This window comes from Nelusetta ayraudi, unplaced genomic scaffold (genome assembly GCF_046127955.1).
Source record: "Nelusetta ayraudi isolate G7.1 ecotype Tasmania unplaced genomic scaffold, CSIRO-AGI_Nayr_v1 ptg000011l, whole genome shotgun sequence".
NCBI classification, from domain to species: Eukaryota; Metazoa; Chordata; class Actinopteri; order Tetraodontiformes; family Monacanthidae; genus Nelusetta; species Nelusetta ayraudi.
Window position 1 is genome coordinate 4,208,274 of NW_027466061.1, and position 17,956 is coordinate 4,226,229.

The window sequence follows — 17,956 nt, forward strand, 5'->3', positions numbered from 1 at the left end:
GTGAGGCTCTATAGCTTGAGATAAACAGCCTCGAGCCATAAGGTTGTGTGTGACTGAGGTCCGTGCCACAGGGGGGCCCTGAAGCTGAGTGGAGCCTGCTTGCGGTGTCGGCTGTCCCCTGTATCACCGACGGATCAGTCTGGCTGGGCTTGAGACTGGGCCCTGGCGGACCTGCTTGGCCCAGCTACATAAGTACCAATTTGAAAGCTTCCTTATGATATGACAGCCCAGCAGTGATGATAGGCTGCGCTCCCTTCCGGCCTCCCCTGCCTTTTATCCCTTGGAGTACAGCGGAAGACTGCTGAGAGGCCCTCGCAGCGGCAGCAGCGCCGTAATCTTACTGCCATGGTAGACGGACGCCTTTTGATTTGCTGTCTAAAGCTGGATGGAGTCTGTCTCAGTGCGTTTAACATTCTCCTCTCCTTCTGTAATGATGTGCCAAATATATCTTTGTGTGGGGGGGCGGCGAGCACTGAAGGAATGTAATTAATCCAAAAGCTGTTGTTTTGTGCATTCCGGATATTTATGTGGTTGAATGGCTCGTGGCTAGGCAGCCGAGTATCAACTCTAATAGTACTTCCCTTTGTTTGTGTGTGTGTGTGTGTGTGCACTGTAAACATACTGGTACTGAGTAAGACACGAGATTTATCTCTATATACACCTATAAAAGTGTAGAGAAGTGTTTCATAGTCACTGTGTGTGCGTGCGTGCGTGCGTGTGTGTGTTATCATACAAACTGCATGCATTCATAATGGGGCCCACATCACTCTACATCTGCGCTGTTACTCACTCTAATGAGTCTGCAGATAAACGTTCCTCTCGTTCAGTGCAACTCTCTGGAGAAGAACAATAACTGTGCATGTACGAACACAATCCTCATCCCAGTAACACTGATTCCCGGTGTAAGACGCCTTCTAATAACACATGCACGCACACACGCATGCGCACACACACACACACGCACCATGGTTTTATTTCCATTCATTTTCTATTCTTTATTACATCTCAACATATTAAGATTATAACGGTGATTTGAGCAGAGCTCGTCAGTTCAGTACAGCAGATGACGTAGAAGTGTCAGTCAGCCCAATCCAATTTGCCCAGAATTAAGCACTTACTACTCATTTGATGTTGACAAGCTGCTAAAAGTTCCTCAAAGCTGGAAAGCTCAAAGCTTTTGCTATGACCAGGTCCGCTTAACTTCTTTCTGTGAGAAAATCTGAACTAAATGGTGAAAAGGCATCTTTGTCGGTCCCGACTGGAATGTTTTTCAGGGTGCTGCTCGCGAATTGCATTCATCTGCATTCATGTAATTTCCAAAGTGACAAACATAAAGGCTGGTGAAGGGGAAATTCCTCTCCGACGCCACAGAAAGTTCTCTCCTGAATTCTCACGCGTGCAAATAAAGTTTTGAAGCTGCGCTGTGTGAACTATCACCTATAGTGAAGATTGCATAGTCATTTTTTTCCCCCTCCCTTCGCCCGTTCCTCTTTGTCTGCAAAAGCCTCGCCATAATAGACTGTGGCGTTCCTGAGTGCACCAGTGTTTACCTGCCCACCTGAGCGGATTCCTCAGTCGGCTGGCTCAGACGCTGAGGTGGAGGCTCGCGGTGCCTACGTGTCTGCTGTCTGCACTGGAGACATTCTTGGCCTGATACCGCCAGCGTTCCCCCGACAAAGATGTTGAAAGGCCACGGTGGAGCGGGACTGCGTGCACGTGTGCGTGCGTGCGTGATGGACGGTCGGGTCTCATGAAATTCATCAGGCAGGCCGGAAGACCTGACGCGTCATGCATGCAAGAGGGAGAGCAGGTGCTGCTGCCTGTGTGTGCGTGCGTGCGCGTGTGTGTGTGTGTGTGTATGAGTGTGTTGTTTGTGTGTGTGTGTGTGTGTGTGTGTGTGTGTGTGTGTGTGTGTGTGTGTGTGTGTGTGTGTGTGTGTGTGTAAGCAGCGTGCATCTGTGTTTGAGTAATAAATAGAGTGCGAGTTCCGGCCTGGTGGACATGGAGCCGAGCTGAAAGTGCACACATGCATAGCTGAGCTGGCCGCTAGTTATAAATCACGCTTCCACACAAGAGTAGTGTGTGTGTGTGTGTGTGTGTGTGTGTGTGTGTGTGTGTGTGTGTGTGTGTGTGTGTGTGTGTGTGTGTGTGTGTGTGTGTGCGCTTGCAGGGAGATGAAGCGACTTCAAAGCGGCATGACAGCATTCTCTCAGCCCAGCATGTTTACACTGCTCGATGGAGTCTGCATTCCTCCGTCTCGGTTTTCCATGCCATTCCACGAGGAGCTCCCCGCTGCTGGCTTTGCGCCCGCAGCCTCGCCAGCGTTTGCCCTAACACTCCGCACTCGCTCGCGCACGCACGCACGCACACACGCACACACTACCAGTACAGCGCATGCATACTTCACGACGCACAACTGTACATTCTGTTTAGCCTTTTAAAAAGCCAGCCAGGGCCCAGCTGGGGACGGGATCACGCTGCTGCTGCTCCATTCCAGCCAGGGGATCACATGCTCGGAGGGATGTGAATCTTTGGGTGTCTCACAGTTCCGTTCCCATCCCCCTGAGGTCACGACTCCATTCGAAATCGACTCTCGATTCAAGCCATTCTCAATTCAAATTGATTCCCCTTTCAAAAATCAGTGCGGTGTGGTAATAATTGGGCAAATTATGGCATCAAAAGAGACAGACTGTTTGTACAGTACAGTTTGTGTAACTGGGATAACATGGGATTTTTACATTTGAAAGGTATATAAACTGATTCCACTGATAAAACTGCTACCGCTAAATTTAAGACAAAAAGTAACATTGATTCGTGCTCAGGCTGCACAAGAAGTAATGTTGTTACATAAATAAAACATGGTAAAACAAGAAATGAAAAGCCGAGGCTCGTTGACCGAAGCAAATAACACAAATTTGCGTTTTGTGTGATGTTTCAAGATAGAAATGTTAGTAAGTCTCAATTCTCAGTGACTACAAGAATAAGTTCACGATACTTCAAACAATAAAACTTCTGTTAATAAAGAAAACTGCCTAAGTAATCCAGCAGAAGCTAGCTGATCCAGGCTAGCAGAAGCTAACTGATGCGGGCTAGCAGAAGCTAGCTGATGCAGGCATTAAACACGAGCCCTCTGCACTGCGCTCCGTGCCGGACGCATCACGGGAAGAACCAGGGGGCAGCGCGGGGGAGAGGAGAACGCGAGCGGTCGAAGTTCTCGCTCCTTCATAGTGTCGACAGACAGCGAGTGTTGTTGGCAGCAACTCAACTATCAGCATAGCGCATTGCATTACAGAAGCCTGTGAGGGTGTGCAGAGACACGTAGGAATTCGTTTTTTAGAGTTTATGGATCGATGCAGACTTATGGAGGATAAGAATTGTGATTCTTACATGAATAGACCCCCCCTCCACGACCTCTACTCTTCACACAGGTGAACATCCAGTTCACCTGTGGCGGACAGAAACATATGCGCCGTCTTGAAAAGCTCTCAGCGCAGTGCCCGCCCGTAAATCAGGCTCCTGCAGCAGCGGCTGCCTCGGAGCCGGAGCCAGAGCGAGGCAGAAAGAAAACAATTACGCTGCCAATTACAAGGTGTGTTGCGAGGGACACGGCCACCACATCAGAGCCGGTTCCCCCCCCAATGTTTTCCCGGGACTGCTGTTTACCAGAGGGAGGGTGTTGCTGGGGACGTGCACGCCCGGGCAATCCGGTCGGCCCCAAAACATTTTGGAAGAGAGCAAAAAATAACACGGGCAGGCCTTTTATTTTGCGCCGCGTGTTTACGCGCGGCCTCCACTTCATGACTGCGTTTCTCCGACATCAGCCGCAGGTGATTATGGGATTCCCTGCGGAGAGGACGGATGGAGGGAGGGAAGGATGGTGGCAGACGGTGACATCCGCGCGGAAATATGTCACTGTTTTTCTTCTTTCCTCTCCGCATGGTCCTCCCCGGCGTTTAATTAGAGATCTTCCATGACTGAATGGCATGTAATGACAACTGCAAAGTAAAAAATACTTCACTCCAAAGAAAAAAAAGGAAAAAAGTGGAGGGGCGGGGGCGGCTTTCGTGAAGTTTTTCATCCCGAGATCTTCTCTTTTTCCTCCTCCTGCTGAGGGGAGACTTATTTTTTTTGTTTTTTTGTTTTTTCCGACTGACACAGACTGCAGGCCCTTCTAGGAAAAGGACGAACATGCAGCCACACGACGTGTTGGGAGGAAGCGCTCTGGCATTGTATAAGAGTGCAGATGTTGGAGAGATTAACACAAGTGGAAGGAAGTCAGTGGGTTAAGTCATATTTTCGGGGTGTTTCAGGGGGGGAAACGATTTACGGCGCCGGTCGTCGTCCCCGGACGCTGCTCCGCTGACCCCTCCCCCACCCGCCTTCCCTCCCCCAACCTCCCGCCCGCCGAGGCCGTCAAGAGATGTCAGAGGTCCGTTGCTGTGACTGTGAAAAAACGGCGACGCAACTTGACGGCCCTCCCAACGTGGAACGTCCACTTTTAGCTTCACCCAATGTTGGTTGATTTATCGATTCAATTTCCGCCCCGTAAAAAGAGTCCCTGCCCGGCCCACAGCGTTTTGAGTGACTGTTTTTTTCCACCATCCTTTCAGATATTCAGTCAGCTTGTGTCCTCACCCGCTAAGTATTTCCAGTCCCATGCAGTGATTCAGACAGACAAAGAGTTGATAAAAGCAGAGAAGTAAGTAATTAGGTGCCTCACAGTCTGGGACTTGGGGGGAATGTGTCCCTGCTTGCAAGCAGCAATGTGAGCAGCTGAAGACATGCGCGCTGGGGGTGAATGGGAATCTTCAAACGTGCAGATGATGCCGTTAAACCCCCCCCCCACCCTCTCCCCATACAACCCCCCCGGAACAGTTTCTTAGTTTCAGGCCGTTCTGACACTGCCGCCTTTGAGTCACTACACCTCCACAAACACTTTCGTCCACATTGCATCGTACGCTGGATATTTGAAAGAGCAGATATGCGGTGGAAGCTCCACATCCAGGGGCACGCTGGGCCATCCCTGCCCTGCCCTCAGGCGCAGCTCGATGGCCGTCGCTGCTGAAGCTGCAGGGGGGGGGAGGGGGGGAGGTGTTGAGATGGAAACGGTTGCAGCGTTGGTGAGGCTGCTTCTCCTCCTCCTCCTCCTCCTCCTCCACGGTTTACTTTGAAATTCAAATTTAGAGCTGGTGAGTTTTCACGGCAACAAGCCAGCGGCTGCCAATCAGTGGCTCAGGTCTCTGCTCCGTTATCGTCGGGGCGATTCTTTTTTTTCCGAGAGGATTTACGGCGCTCGTCGCTGCGCGCGCGGTGCTTCCCCGTCCCGCTGCCAGTGGTCGGGATTAAACAAATAGGGCTGCGGCTGGCCGGAGAAAGGTTTAATTAGAGGGGTGCTGGTTAAGGCAAAAATATATATATTTAAAACATTCATTTCCTCTGACCACCCTGAATTCTTTGTAGACTCACTTGTAAAATCCCAAAAAAGGGACAACAAGCCATTAAACTAGTTAAACCGCCGCGGAACGTGACTGCAGCCGAGCGACTTCAGAAAGCTACGGCATGAAAAGAGGAGTTAAACTCCCAGTTTAATTACACGGAGTTCAAAAGTGAACAGCTGGAAAAGCCGGAGCAGCTGGAGGAAGGAGGGCTGGAGAAGGTGGTGGGGGGCGTGGGGGTGGGGTGGGGTACCGAAGTCGCTCCCCCGCCATGCGGCGTAATAAAGTTTGACCTGCCTCTGAGAGTCATGTTGGTGCAACACAGCCGCTGGTGTACAGCCTGAGAGAGAGAGAGAGAGTTTATATCCAAATGAAAGGGGAACGATATGGGACCCCCCCCCCCGCCAACCCACCAGTGGACTACTGTTTCCCATTTTTATGTGTGAGAGTGTAAAAAGGGCACCTGTCCCTTGTTAAACGCAAGCACGCTGTGACTCAGAAGAGCCACAAGCCGTCTGTTGTTGTTGTCGTCTTCATCGTCTTTAATCTTGCAAAGCGAGACTTTCCATTTCACCCTAGCTGGAGTCAGAGCTCCTCTTTGAGGAGCCTCAACCAGCCACAGACGACAAACGTTTCCTCACAAACCAACCACAGACTCGTACAACAATAAATGTATTTTCCTTTGCAATCACGTTGGCATCGCTTCCTTTCATTGATCGTCTTCCCTTTGGGCCCTCGGTCTCCCCGCAGAGGTGGCACCGCTGGTCAGTCTGCTGGAGGGTCAGACTTTATGATAACTATTTCAGCAAGCAGGAGATTTACTGCTGACATTTATGACCCACAGAGGAAAGATTCTCCTCATCTGCTTGATCTTTTGACCATTTGTCTTCCAAACTGTGATTTTTTTTTTTCCAAAGGCAGGAAGCCTTGGTGCGGGTCATCCTGTCTCTTTAAGGTTCAACTGTAATAACATTCAAGATGTTAATGGAATGGAGAAATAAATTAGCCGTGTGATTTCTTTTTTCTTTTTGCAATCTGGATAGATATGATTGTCTAAATTAAGATACCAAGAAGACAAAAGAGTGAGTCGCCTCAAAGGAGATTTAGAAAAGCGGATTATTTGCGGTAATATGAGCAGCAGACGGCTCCTCTTCCTGCATCTTCGCCCCCCGTTTCCTTTTCGCCTCTGCGTGCCCTATAATTTGGAATCCCCTCCCGTGAACACCCTTCCTCCCTCGTCCTCCCCGCTAATTTCTTTCCGCGTACTCGCCTTTGGGCGACCAACCGTGAGCGACACGGTGTAAAGCATGGCTTTTTTTTCTGCCTCCTCACCGACCTCGTGGAATCTGAGCTGCTCGGAGAGACGTCGGGCTGGGCCGAGCCGGGCCAGGCCGAGCCGGGCTGGAGTAAGCCTGGAGGACGTGTGGAGGTGCGCCCCCCCCCACCCCCCACCCCCTCCCCCGTGTCTGCAGGGAAGACGGATCACTTTAGCACTAACAAACTGCAGGGTTAGCCGCCCGCTGAACTGTTATGACAGGGAAGTCTTGTGTTTTTCTTTAACCCTGCGCTTTGAAACGTATAGTTTTGGACCTGGGCCTCGGGGCTGACGGCGTGGCCACGGCCGCTGTGGATCATGTGCGTGGCTAAATGTGTGCAATGGTCTGAAAGCAGGGAATTTGTGCAGAATGTGATGGGGTTAACGATCCAATCACTGGATACGCCCACACTGGCTGGAGAACCTTGATCAACCGTCCTTCCATTTTCAATACCCGCTTCTCCCTGCACTCGGAGCTGCAGGGGTCTGCTGGAGTCTATCCCAGCTGTCATAGGGTGAAGGCAGGGTGACCCCCTGGACAAGTAGCCAGTTCATCACAGGGCCACGTGGAGACTCCCCGTCCTGCTCCACCTTTCAACGCGCTAACCACTGCACCACTGGCTGTGATAACGATCACTCTCCATCTACCTTATATATTATTTGTATTATTTCATTCATAGTTTCACGCTGGAAAAATAAGCCTTGACTCGTTTTAGACCTTCAATCCTCCGACTGGCATTTTACCACCAGACGTCCTCTGCGATTACGCCAAACGCTAAACACATTCAGGTTCCCACGTCGGCCGCCTGCCTTCCAGGACGACCTCCCCTTCCCCATCCAGCCCTTTATTTTTCTCTTTTTGTCTAATCCGCCTTACGGAACAGACAGAGACAGTAGGACGGGGCCAGGGGTTCAAGGGAAGCGCTCCCACTTAAAGTAAGCGCAAATTTGGGGTTGTCTGTAACTATTTGAGCCTCATTACGGTGATCGCCTTACCCCAGCGAGTCCCTGCGCTGGCCGTCACTGGATACGGGGCCGACACTGTCTCAGCGGCCGCGGCCAGGGGAGAAAGAACCGGACAAAAAAAAAAAAAAACAGGAAAAGTTTCCCGCCGCTGCACAGGCACCTTGCAAAGCCGGCGACCTTTCCGCTCTATCATCACTTATGACAACCTTCCTTTTCATAAAGTACATGGAAGAAAAGTGTGTGTGTGTGTGTGTGTGTGTGTGTGTGTGTGTGTGTGTGTGTGTGTGTGTGTGTGTGTGTGTGTGTGTGTAGTCCAGTGCCGCAAAATTAGAGGTTCAATAGTAATTTTTACATGCGTGCACACTCTCTCTCTCTCTCTCTCTCTCTCTCTCTCTCTCTCTCTCACACTCACACTCACTCACACACACACACACACACACACACGCACGCGCACACATTCCTGTCGCCGAGTGCTGAGCGTTGGCCCCTATCGGATCAGTGGAGACACACTTGTCCGCATGCACGCACACGCTCAGGTGCCTCCAGCAACAATGCAGAGCTGCACTCTCATTTATTAACCCAACACCGTCGTAGCCACACTCGCTAACACACTCTTCCATCCGGGCTGATGGGCGTGGCCTCACAGCCAGTACAGGAGGAAGCAAAGGGGGGGTTGACTCACCCACCCACCCTCCCACCCACTGAGTGTCAGCAGGTGCAGCCCAGTGAGCCTCCGCTGCGCTTATTAAATGTGGTCTTGCTGCTCCTTCTGCAAAGCCACTTGAAATAAACGCTCACCCTCGTTATGGGTTCGTCTGTCAAGTTGCATAAGGCAGAGAGCTTTGATTTACGCCACCAGTCGCCCGGCCTGAACAAATATGATTCATGCTGGTTAAGACTGAATCGCTTTCTGAAATGTTTGTGAGCGGTGGCGGAGTGAGGGAGAAGGGCGCAGCCCTGTGCGGTGGAGAAGCATGCGCACCGCGCTCGCTCTCTACCTGCTCAGTTGCCACGACACGCCGAAATATTTTTCTATTACGATTTCCCCAGTAATTCAAAATAAACAAACGCCGCCTGGTTGTGTTTGCTCTGGCAACCTGGAACTGAAGCCTGGTGGACGGTTTATGCATGTACAGCAGCAGAGTTTGGTGTGTGTGTGTGTGTGTGTGTGTGTGTGTGTGTGTGTGTGTGTGTGTGTGTGTGTGTGTGTGTGTGTGTGTGTGTGTGTGTGTGTGTGTGTAGCAGGTGTGTGCCAGACAAAAGGTTTCATAAGGTTTCGATCCCAGACATGCGAGGCTGAGTCACTGAAGTGGGTCAGTCAGAACTCACAAGGGATGCTTTACACTCTTGGGTGTCTGTCTGTCTGTCTGTCTGTCTGTGTGCGCGTCTGTCAGCCGGTCGGTCAGTCACAGCGCTTCTTTTGTGCGACTGCATATTCACGTATGACAGGGTTGATTGAATTCTCCCCTGATTGGTTCCAACCTGGCAGGTTTTCCAGGCCTCGGGGGCGGAGCCTCATGAGAGGCACCATTTCCTGTCCCACGTCCCTGTTTTTGATTTGTGCAGTGGTGAGAGAATCGCCACATCACAAAGTCTCCGCTTTCCCCTCGCAACACGGCCTTGCATGTCGTGACATGGTTGTCGCCACCTTAAGAAACCGCTGTAGTTTTATCGCCGACACTTCAGGTGTCGTACATTTGGGGCCTTCAGCCAATTTGCATCCTAAACTTCTGACTTATTTGCTTTGACTTTAGTCAAAGAATGTTCCCATTCTGGATATGTGATTGCCAGGCTGAGGAGAGGAACTCCAACGCTTCAAGTAATGCTAGCATGAAAGAGGGATGATATTGAAGCAGATGATATTGATATTGTCCAATGACCGAAAGGTTGGCGGTTCAAATCCCACGCCATCATGGTCTGTCGTTGTGTCCTTGGGCAAGACACTGAACCCTAAACTGCTCCTAATGGGTCTGGCAGCGCGTTGCATGGCAGCAGCCATCCATTGGTGTATGAGTGTGTGAGTGAATGGGTGAATGGGTGAAGGAGGCCATTGGAAAGCGCTTTGGGGTACCGTGAAAGTGCAGTCAGTTTACCGTTTATAATAATATATACTAAGATCAACAGTAATACATTCACTTTGATCACTTTTCAATCCTGTACACAATCAGTTCAAATGCAAACACTTGAAGGAGCACTTTTTGCAGAAGAAGATTTTTGCGTGTGTGCATGATGATGTTTGGAGCGACTGATGCCGCCCTCCTGTGAGGCCCGAGCAGATCTTCAAACACTGGTTTGCAGTTTGCGAGCGACATACAAAGCTTTGTGCCCTGCCATTGAAAAGACTTTTGGCTTTGCTGCGGCACTGCTAGCTTGGCGTCCGCGCACGGACGTCGGCGCTCAATCCAAGTGGGGCGATGAAGACGCATTGTGCTCGGTGCAGCAGCTGGCTTCTGAGTTTAACAGTTCAAGAACTGGAGCGACCTCCCCACTGTTCGGACCCCCCTCCACACACTTCACCCTGCCGCTCAGGAAAATGTGCCAACAATGTGGCACATTTTGAAGTGGAGCTCAAAAGTGGGACCTCAGACTTTGCCGAGCGTGTCGTGTCTTATGTCAGGGAAGAATGGTGCAGAATTTATTCTATTCAAAAATAAATAAAAAGTGGTGTTTTTCCTTCCGGAGGGGCTTACTGGGGTTTGTAATGTAAAGGGGACACATCAGCATCCTCTTCTTCCACTTTTAACCTCATGGATAGTTTTATTTATTAGCGGTTTCTAATTTACTTTTTTTTGTCCTACCCCGAACTGTGTAATCTTTTGGATTGGGGCTTGTAATGTATTCCTGGGTTGAGCGGAGAAGAATAGTTCACAGCCCTGCAGTTGTAAAGCTCCATTAGGGGCGTAAGCTCTCTTTGCTTCTCCCTCCTAACACACACTGACATAAGTGCCTGGGCTTGGTTCCCTGCTGGCAGCACATGAACTAGAAAGCTCTCTTGCTGATTATTGGCAGATGAAAAAAGAAGATCTGCAGGCCCGAGCGAGTGGAAAAAAAAATATTATTGACTTCTCACTGCAACTACTATTTATCCCCCTCCCTACACCAGACCCCCCCTCCCCATCCACGTATTTGCGTTTCAGGCTTTTAGATTCTTTCCCCTGGAATATTTTCGGGGCTCGTCTGAAAAGGAATGCCTTTAATCGTGGCTACAAAGGAACCGAGGGACACGTCCCCGTCGGTTCTGCAACGGATCCAGACAGATGAGGAGGAGGAGGGGGAGGAGGAGGAGGAGGAGGAACGGAGGAGCGAGCATTGTTAACAGTCTATGGGGAGCTGCTTTGCGTGCCCTGTGGTTTGTCGTCCCTGTGAAATGGAGACTCAGTCGTTTGGTTTCCCAGGCCCCCCTCCACCACCCACTCCCACCCCATTTTTTTTTCTTCTTCTCAGGGCTGCCCAAAGAAAAAAAAAAAAAAGAAATAGACCCACGAACCAATGAAGACGTTTGAGCCTGTCCTGGTCGCCGCCCTGCGGCCCCAGCTGCGCCCAGTTTTCCCCCCGCGGTCAGATGGCACCCTCGGTGGCACACGGAGATTGTTCGCAGCCCTCTGATTGTCAGTGGCGAGGAGGGCACATCCAAAATAAAAGTTAATGCTTAGTTTTGCAAAGGATGCAAAACATAGCCGCTGCGACCGCCGAGGTGGTTGCCCTCGGGGCCGCAGGGAGGAAAAGTGAAAGCAGACGCTTCTGCCACCCCCCTCTCCCCCTCTGTGCATGTCAGCCCCAGCTTTGGAATTATTACCTGCTTTATTAGCGACGACAGCCAATCACCATGTATCAAAGTGGGCGTAGCGTTGCAACAGGAGCTGATTAAGGCTGATTAACTCCCACCATCACCAAAAAGTGTTTGAATTCCGTGTCGCAGTCAGAATCTTTCCCCTGCACTTAATTAAATATTTCCGTCCAATCCCGAGCGAAAGAGGTTGCGCCACCGGCGGGACCGGCTCTTTAAAGGACATTCTGTTTTTGTTCTTTCATCTTTAAGGGCCACGTTCGACGCCGGCTCTGTAATTTTGGGGCCTAGTAAATGCGGAGCAGCGCAGGCGGCCGGCAGCGCTGCCAGCAGGCGGCAGGACAGGGGGTCACGCTGCGCTGAGCTCCCGTCCGACTCGCAGCCATTGCTCTCCACCGCCGGGGTCCGAGTGGATCCTTTGAGAGTTTTGCCAGTAAAATGAGAAGAAGGAGAAAAAGAAGAGACAACTGGAGTGGGATTTGAGCGGCACAGTGGTGCTAGTTTTGTGGCTGGATAGCAGGAAGCGACATCAGGTGCCGGAAAGCCAGAGGTGCAAACTGAAAAAACTAAGAAGTGACTGTGCAACTTGCTAAATTCTTCATATTAGAGTAAACAGCACAAAAATGATTGCTTTGTGAGGTTTTTTTTCTTTCCATCCATCCACATATACGTGTTGTTGACTGTGCTACCTGTCATGCAGCAGTGCATTATGATCAACTGCAAAGGCCTCATCAGACGCTTCCTTCGTCTTCCATCTCCAGATTTTTACATTTAATTTTACTTTTAAAAAAAAAACAAACTCCTCTTTTATATATATTTGCATCACTCCTTTCTATTACATCACTCCACAATGCACATCAAAAACTGTTGTTTTTAAATCTGGCCTGTGTTCACTTGTAGATGCGCACCAGAAACACAGTGGAGTTCAAACGGTCCCAGATGACATGGACAGATTGTTCAATTCCAGATGTTTGTTTTTTCCCCCCCAATGATTTAGACATTAATTGTAATTATTTGCACTTCTCATCATACGCTGCCTCACTGGACGGCTCTTCTCCCTCCCTCCCTCCCTCTCGGTCTCCTTCTCTGACAGACGGGCACCAGCCCTTTGCAGCCCATTACGTCAATTCCCCTGCACCGGGGTGCCAGCTGTTGATGTCACCCTTGGGTCTTTTCAATTTAGAGATTTCCGCTGGGTGAGATTTGGGGGGGGCAGGGGCTGACCCCGTCCAACAGCTTCATGAAGAGGCCCATCAGGCGGGGACGGGCCCGCCTGTACAGTATCTGGGCTGCAGTGTGGGTTTTCTCCTGCTGTTGGCTGATCTCTCCGAGGTTCAGCCCCCCTCGTACCCGTGACGGCATGTCTGTGTAACTCACAAACACCAGCGCGATCCCTTGAGCTCTTAAATGCAGCCTTTCAGCAACTCCGAACTTCCTCCCTTTCAGAGGGAATCAAATGTTCCTTCCAAAGAGTATCTGAAGTTTTTGTTTTTTGTTGTTTTTTTGTTGTTGTTTTTTTTCTCCCCTCGCTTTTTTTCATCCCTCAAGGCTCTGAGTGGGAGCGTGCGGGGCGACCCATGTAATTGATTCTGTAGGGAGGCAAAGTTTTTTCCCTCTCGGTTTTCGACCAGCTCGGAAGGAAAGGCTTCATTCAGTTTGACACGTAAAAAGGCTTTTTTTTTTTTTTTTCGGAGGGCTTTTAGTGTGAAAAGCAGCTGCGGCATCTGTGTCTGTGAGAGCCTTGTCGCCAACATTTCCAACCGATGTCCATATAATCACATAGTGTACATTACATGATGTGTGCTTGAATGTACTTATCTGAGTCCACCTGTCATCTGTGCTGGGTGGGGCGGTGGGGGTCCCAGCACCACCTCTCCTCATAAAGCAAACCACCAAACTCATTTTGGATGAACGCAAAGCAGTTTGTGATGTAGCCTGTGTTTTTTTTTAATTGTGAAATTCTCAAAAGCAACCAACGGCAGATCCAGTGGCATTGTCAGGGTTTCAGGAGGACGTTGACTTGGACACCAAATCACTTTCCTGTCCTTAACAAGCAGCAGGGGGCTGCAGCTCCTCGTCCTTCATTGCAAAAGCCAAAGTGAATTTCGCATTTGCAAGACAGCAGCACAAAAATCACTTTAAAAATGTTTTTTTCAAATATTTTTGGAATAGAATGTGAGCCTATAAAAGTGAAGTGTTGAAGTTTTGTTGAAACACAACAGCCTGAAATAGTTTTGAAAAGTGTGATTTCACTGTGAAATGCATTTTTTAAATTAAATTATTACCATTGCTGTCCCACTCCAGCAATGGTCGTGTGTATGTGTGTATGTGTGTGTGTATGTATATAGTTACAGGTACTACCCAAAAAATTAGAATATCAAGTAAAACAAATTTTATTGAGCCATTACATGCAAATTGACATGAGCAGTTCCTTGTTGTAACTTTGCTGATTAAGATTTTCAGCTTATTAAAACCACAAACCCACAAACTCAGAAAATTCTTTTTTTTAAGGGTTTTTTTTAAGCTGCAAGACCTGATCAGCAAAATCCAAAGAAATAAAAACTTGAAATATATTGATTTGCATATTATTTGTTTATATAATATGTCAAATTCACCTTTTAAGTTGAATTGCAGAAATACAACAACCTTTTCAGGATATTCTAATTTTCTGGGTAGTACCTGTATATATGTATGTGTATGTATACATATCTCTCACTCATATATATGTATATATACACACATTATGGACTAGAATAGCCAATTGCTGTTTCTGACTGAGGAGTTATTGACAGCGATGCTGCTGACAGCGATGCTTGCCACATCGTCCACCCAGTATTCACCTCTGCACTTATCATCAGTATTACCAGTTCACCTGCCTGTTGCTTGGGTTTGAAATGCTCTCTATTCTCTCTGTAGGCAGCCTGTATCAAACAGTAGAGTGACACAGTGGTACGTTGAGGTGGAAAGACAAGAAATCCTCACTCTGCCTCACTCGGCCTCACTCTGCCTGTGTCCTCTCTCTGTTACAGTACCACCCTCTGTCCCTGTGCAACACCAGTGAGGATGAACGACAAGACAACGACTTCATCACCATTGTCAAGCTGGAGCACCGGGCACGCCACTGCCCGGGTACACTGCTGGAGAAGGTACAGTTTCACCAGTTTCACACACACACACACAATTTGATATGCTTCACGCCCCCCCCCCCGCCCCCCCCGAGCTGGATCCTCTGTAACACCCCCACCCTCCTCTGTGAGCCCCTCTCTACTCTGATATGGCAGCAGGCAGACAGATAGAAACCATCTCGCCGGCTTGCGTCCCTCTGGCTCATCCTCCGCCCTCTAACTTGGACTTTGAAGACCGTAAATATTTGGCGGAGGCTTGGTGTTTTGTCCGGGACGTTGATCTTTCAGAGTGAAGGCTTGGACAGCAGGAGGAGGGGGAGGAGGAGGAGGAGGAGGGTGGACTTAGCTCAGCAAGTGGCAGTGAGCCCTGGCTTTGGATGTGAGGCTTTCAAGGCCCCAGCTGTCACTGGTCCGATCCCAGCCGGCCCCCTCAGCCAGACACTCGGGGTTCTCCGTTTTCTTCCTCCCCTTTAAATGTGAACACAGCGGCTCCGCACATTCCTCCCACAAAAAGAAAAAACAAAACAAAAACGGCCTGAATGTGCCGCCGTACGTGCGTCGGAGTTGACCCACATCTCCCTTGTGTTTAAGCAAACAGGCAACCCCGGCCCGCCGCCGTCTCCTCACTTTTGAAAACCGCAGCGTTTCAATCGGTTGCTATTTTCTCCTCCCCTCCCTCCCCATCCGTTCTCTTCTCTTTTTTTCCCCAAGTGGTGACAAATTAGCAGGCAGGAGTACAAGTCGGGCCGCTGCCCTTTTTTTAGCCCGTGTTTTCTTGCCCCCCCGCCCCCCTCATACTCCCCTCATTTCAAGCCATGTCTCGGAGCTGCCTGATGCAGAGACATTCCCACACTTTGCTCCTTTTCTTCTTCATCCTGTCGCTCCCTTACTGGGAACCAAACTAAACAGGCCTGAAGCGGTGGTGTGTGTGTGTGTATGTGTGTCGGGGGGGGCGGGGTAACGGAAGAGGGGTGTCACTACAGGCTGACCAGAAAAGAGTTTTTATTAAAGCCTTAATGGCAGCTTGCTATGTTGTCCCGCAAACAAAAACACGCTGTGTCTCCCTCGTGCAAAAAGTGCCCTTGAACAAAGGGGCTGTTGCTTCCGAGGGCCCAACACCCCCCCTACACACACACACACACACACACACACACACACCACCACCACCACCCTGCACATTGCCTTGGAAATGAGAGGCGAGGGTGAGGGGAGGAGTTGAGTGTGTTCTCTCTGCTTGTTTTGCTGGTGGGTCTGCAGAGACGTGCAGCCGCCCTGCAGCCACCTGCGTCGCCGCCACTTCCGCCCAGGGATTCCAACCAGCGGCAGATTTATTGGGGGCTCGAGTGTTTTTTTGCTCTTCCTTTGAAGTGGGAGAATGAGGCGGTGGGGTCAGCCGTGGCCTTTTGGATGTGACTTGTTTACAGTTGAGACTTGAGTGCAGGCCGTCCCGCTGATCTATAGATACTCGGGCCGGCCGCAGAGGGCTCGTGTTGCACCGCACACACTCAGAATAGACGCAAAGCCAAACAAACGTGAAGCTGGAGGCCTCGACGAATACCGTGTCATTGTTTTGGTTTGCTCTTTTTTTTCTTCTTCCTCCTCCTTTTTTTTTTAAAGCTCTCATCCCTTGCGAAATGAGGAGGAAGGAACCATTTCTCTCTCTCTCTCCCTCTCTCTCTCTCTCTCTCTCTTTCTCTCTCTCTCTCTCTCACTCACTCTCTCTCTCTCGCTCTCATTCTCTCTTTCTCTGTCTCTCTCCCTCTCTGTCTCACTGCGTTTGCAGAGTTCACCTGGACACCCGTGCGTCTGCTTGTGCCCCACTGGATGCCTCTGCTGAACCCAGGCGCTTTTAGTTTGAAAGTGCAGGGAGAGAAATGACAAAGAGTACCTTCTCCAGGTAACTGGAGGTGGTGCACGAGGCCTCTGATAGTCGCCCTCTGCTGGCTCACTGCGTCGCACTACAACTGCTGGAAACCTGCCTCCATCAAAAATCACCGAAAACTAAAGATGTGTTTGTTTGCTTGGATTGATAAGTTCTACTCTAATTGTTTTAATAATTTAGCCGTTTTTGTCAATCACAGAATTTAGTGAGTTAGACACAGACGAATGGAAAATGTTACGAGCAATGTGTCCAGATTGTGCAGTCATGAGAAGAAGAGTCCACCTCCTGAGCACTTCCTACCCCCTCACTCTTAGACAAATGTTTATCAAGCCCAATCCGGAGGGGTTTTTTGCATCATTCCTCAACAGGAGCAGCCTCCTCGTGCTGCCCTCTGTGGCGGCGCGAGACATCGCCTCCGCAGTCGCTGTAAGGGCCTCCTCAGAAGGTGCCTTGGTGGGGGAGGCATTGCAGCGATGCCAGGAGGGCCAGCGGGCTTACGACGTGCTGAATGAGAGCCGTAATGTGTGTCAGCAAAAAGCGGCGAGAGAAAGGAGGCGGCTCCACTGGAGCCGCAGCTCCGCTTGCAGTAGGAATCTCCAGTTGTGTGAGAAGACCGTCTTTGGCCCGTGTCACAACTTGTTGACTCGCACAGAAAAGCCCTGCTTATTGATTCTGCTCCGCTCACATGAATTGTGCTGTAATCCTGTTTCCCTTAACTAGGGGTTTTTCACGCGCTTGAGCCTGTGAGTGTGTGAACTGGATGTGTGTGTTCCCAAAGCTGTTTTCAAACTATTAATATTGGGGTCTGTCTCTTTATTTTGTTTGTTTTTTCGAGAAAATCAAAGTCATATTTAGTAAAGAAAAAGTCTGAAAGTCTTCTTGAACCTTTAAAAAAAAAAAAAGTTTTCCAAATGAATCCTTGATGAATGCTTCATCTCTTCAGTTGAGCTGTTGCTAAGCTTTTAAAATCTATAAACTGAAGTCATGAACCTCAAATGTGACTTAAACCCAATTTTGAGGTCATGGAGAGACGTCACAGTGACAGTCAGTGGCTAATCAAAGTGTGCATGCTGTGCATACATTTCTTCAAGCAAAGACTGGGGCTGCTGACTACCAACTGCCTTTTGGCTGATTTTCCTGCAGTCTCTGCGTCCAACATCCCCAGTTCATCAGAGTCGAGTCAGGCAGGAGGTGGAGCACAAGGGGAACATCTGGAAAAAGTGGGAATATCTTAGCTTTTCAGGACCAAATGCAAAAAGCAGCAGGTACACAATAGACATTTTGGCTGAATGCACCAGCGTGTGCAGACTTCTGGATTCTCTTTGATTCCCCTCCCAAGAAAATTCTTTATTAGCTCATCTCTGCCAGGTAGTTGTATAGTTCTATTGAAAGGAATAGGATTTTTTTTTTTTGCCCATTCTTCATCTTCTTGGGTTAGTCGGACTT

The 17,956-nt window shown here is 49.6% G+C and overlaps 1 protein-coding gene across 1 annotated transcript in view; it reads left to right on the top strand.

Annotated features, from left to right (window-relative positions):
- Nucleotides 1–17,956, top strand: part of rnf43 (ring finger protein 43) — a 78,505-nt gene that overhangs the window by 37,222 nt on the left and 23,327 nt on the right. The window contains exon 2 of the mRNA XM_076020132.1: nucleotides 14,533–14,649. Coding sequence (XP_075876247.1) covers nucleotides 14,533–14,649 — 117 coding nt within the window. The remainder of the gene's footprint in view (nucleotides 1–14,532; nucleotides 14,650–17,956) is intronic.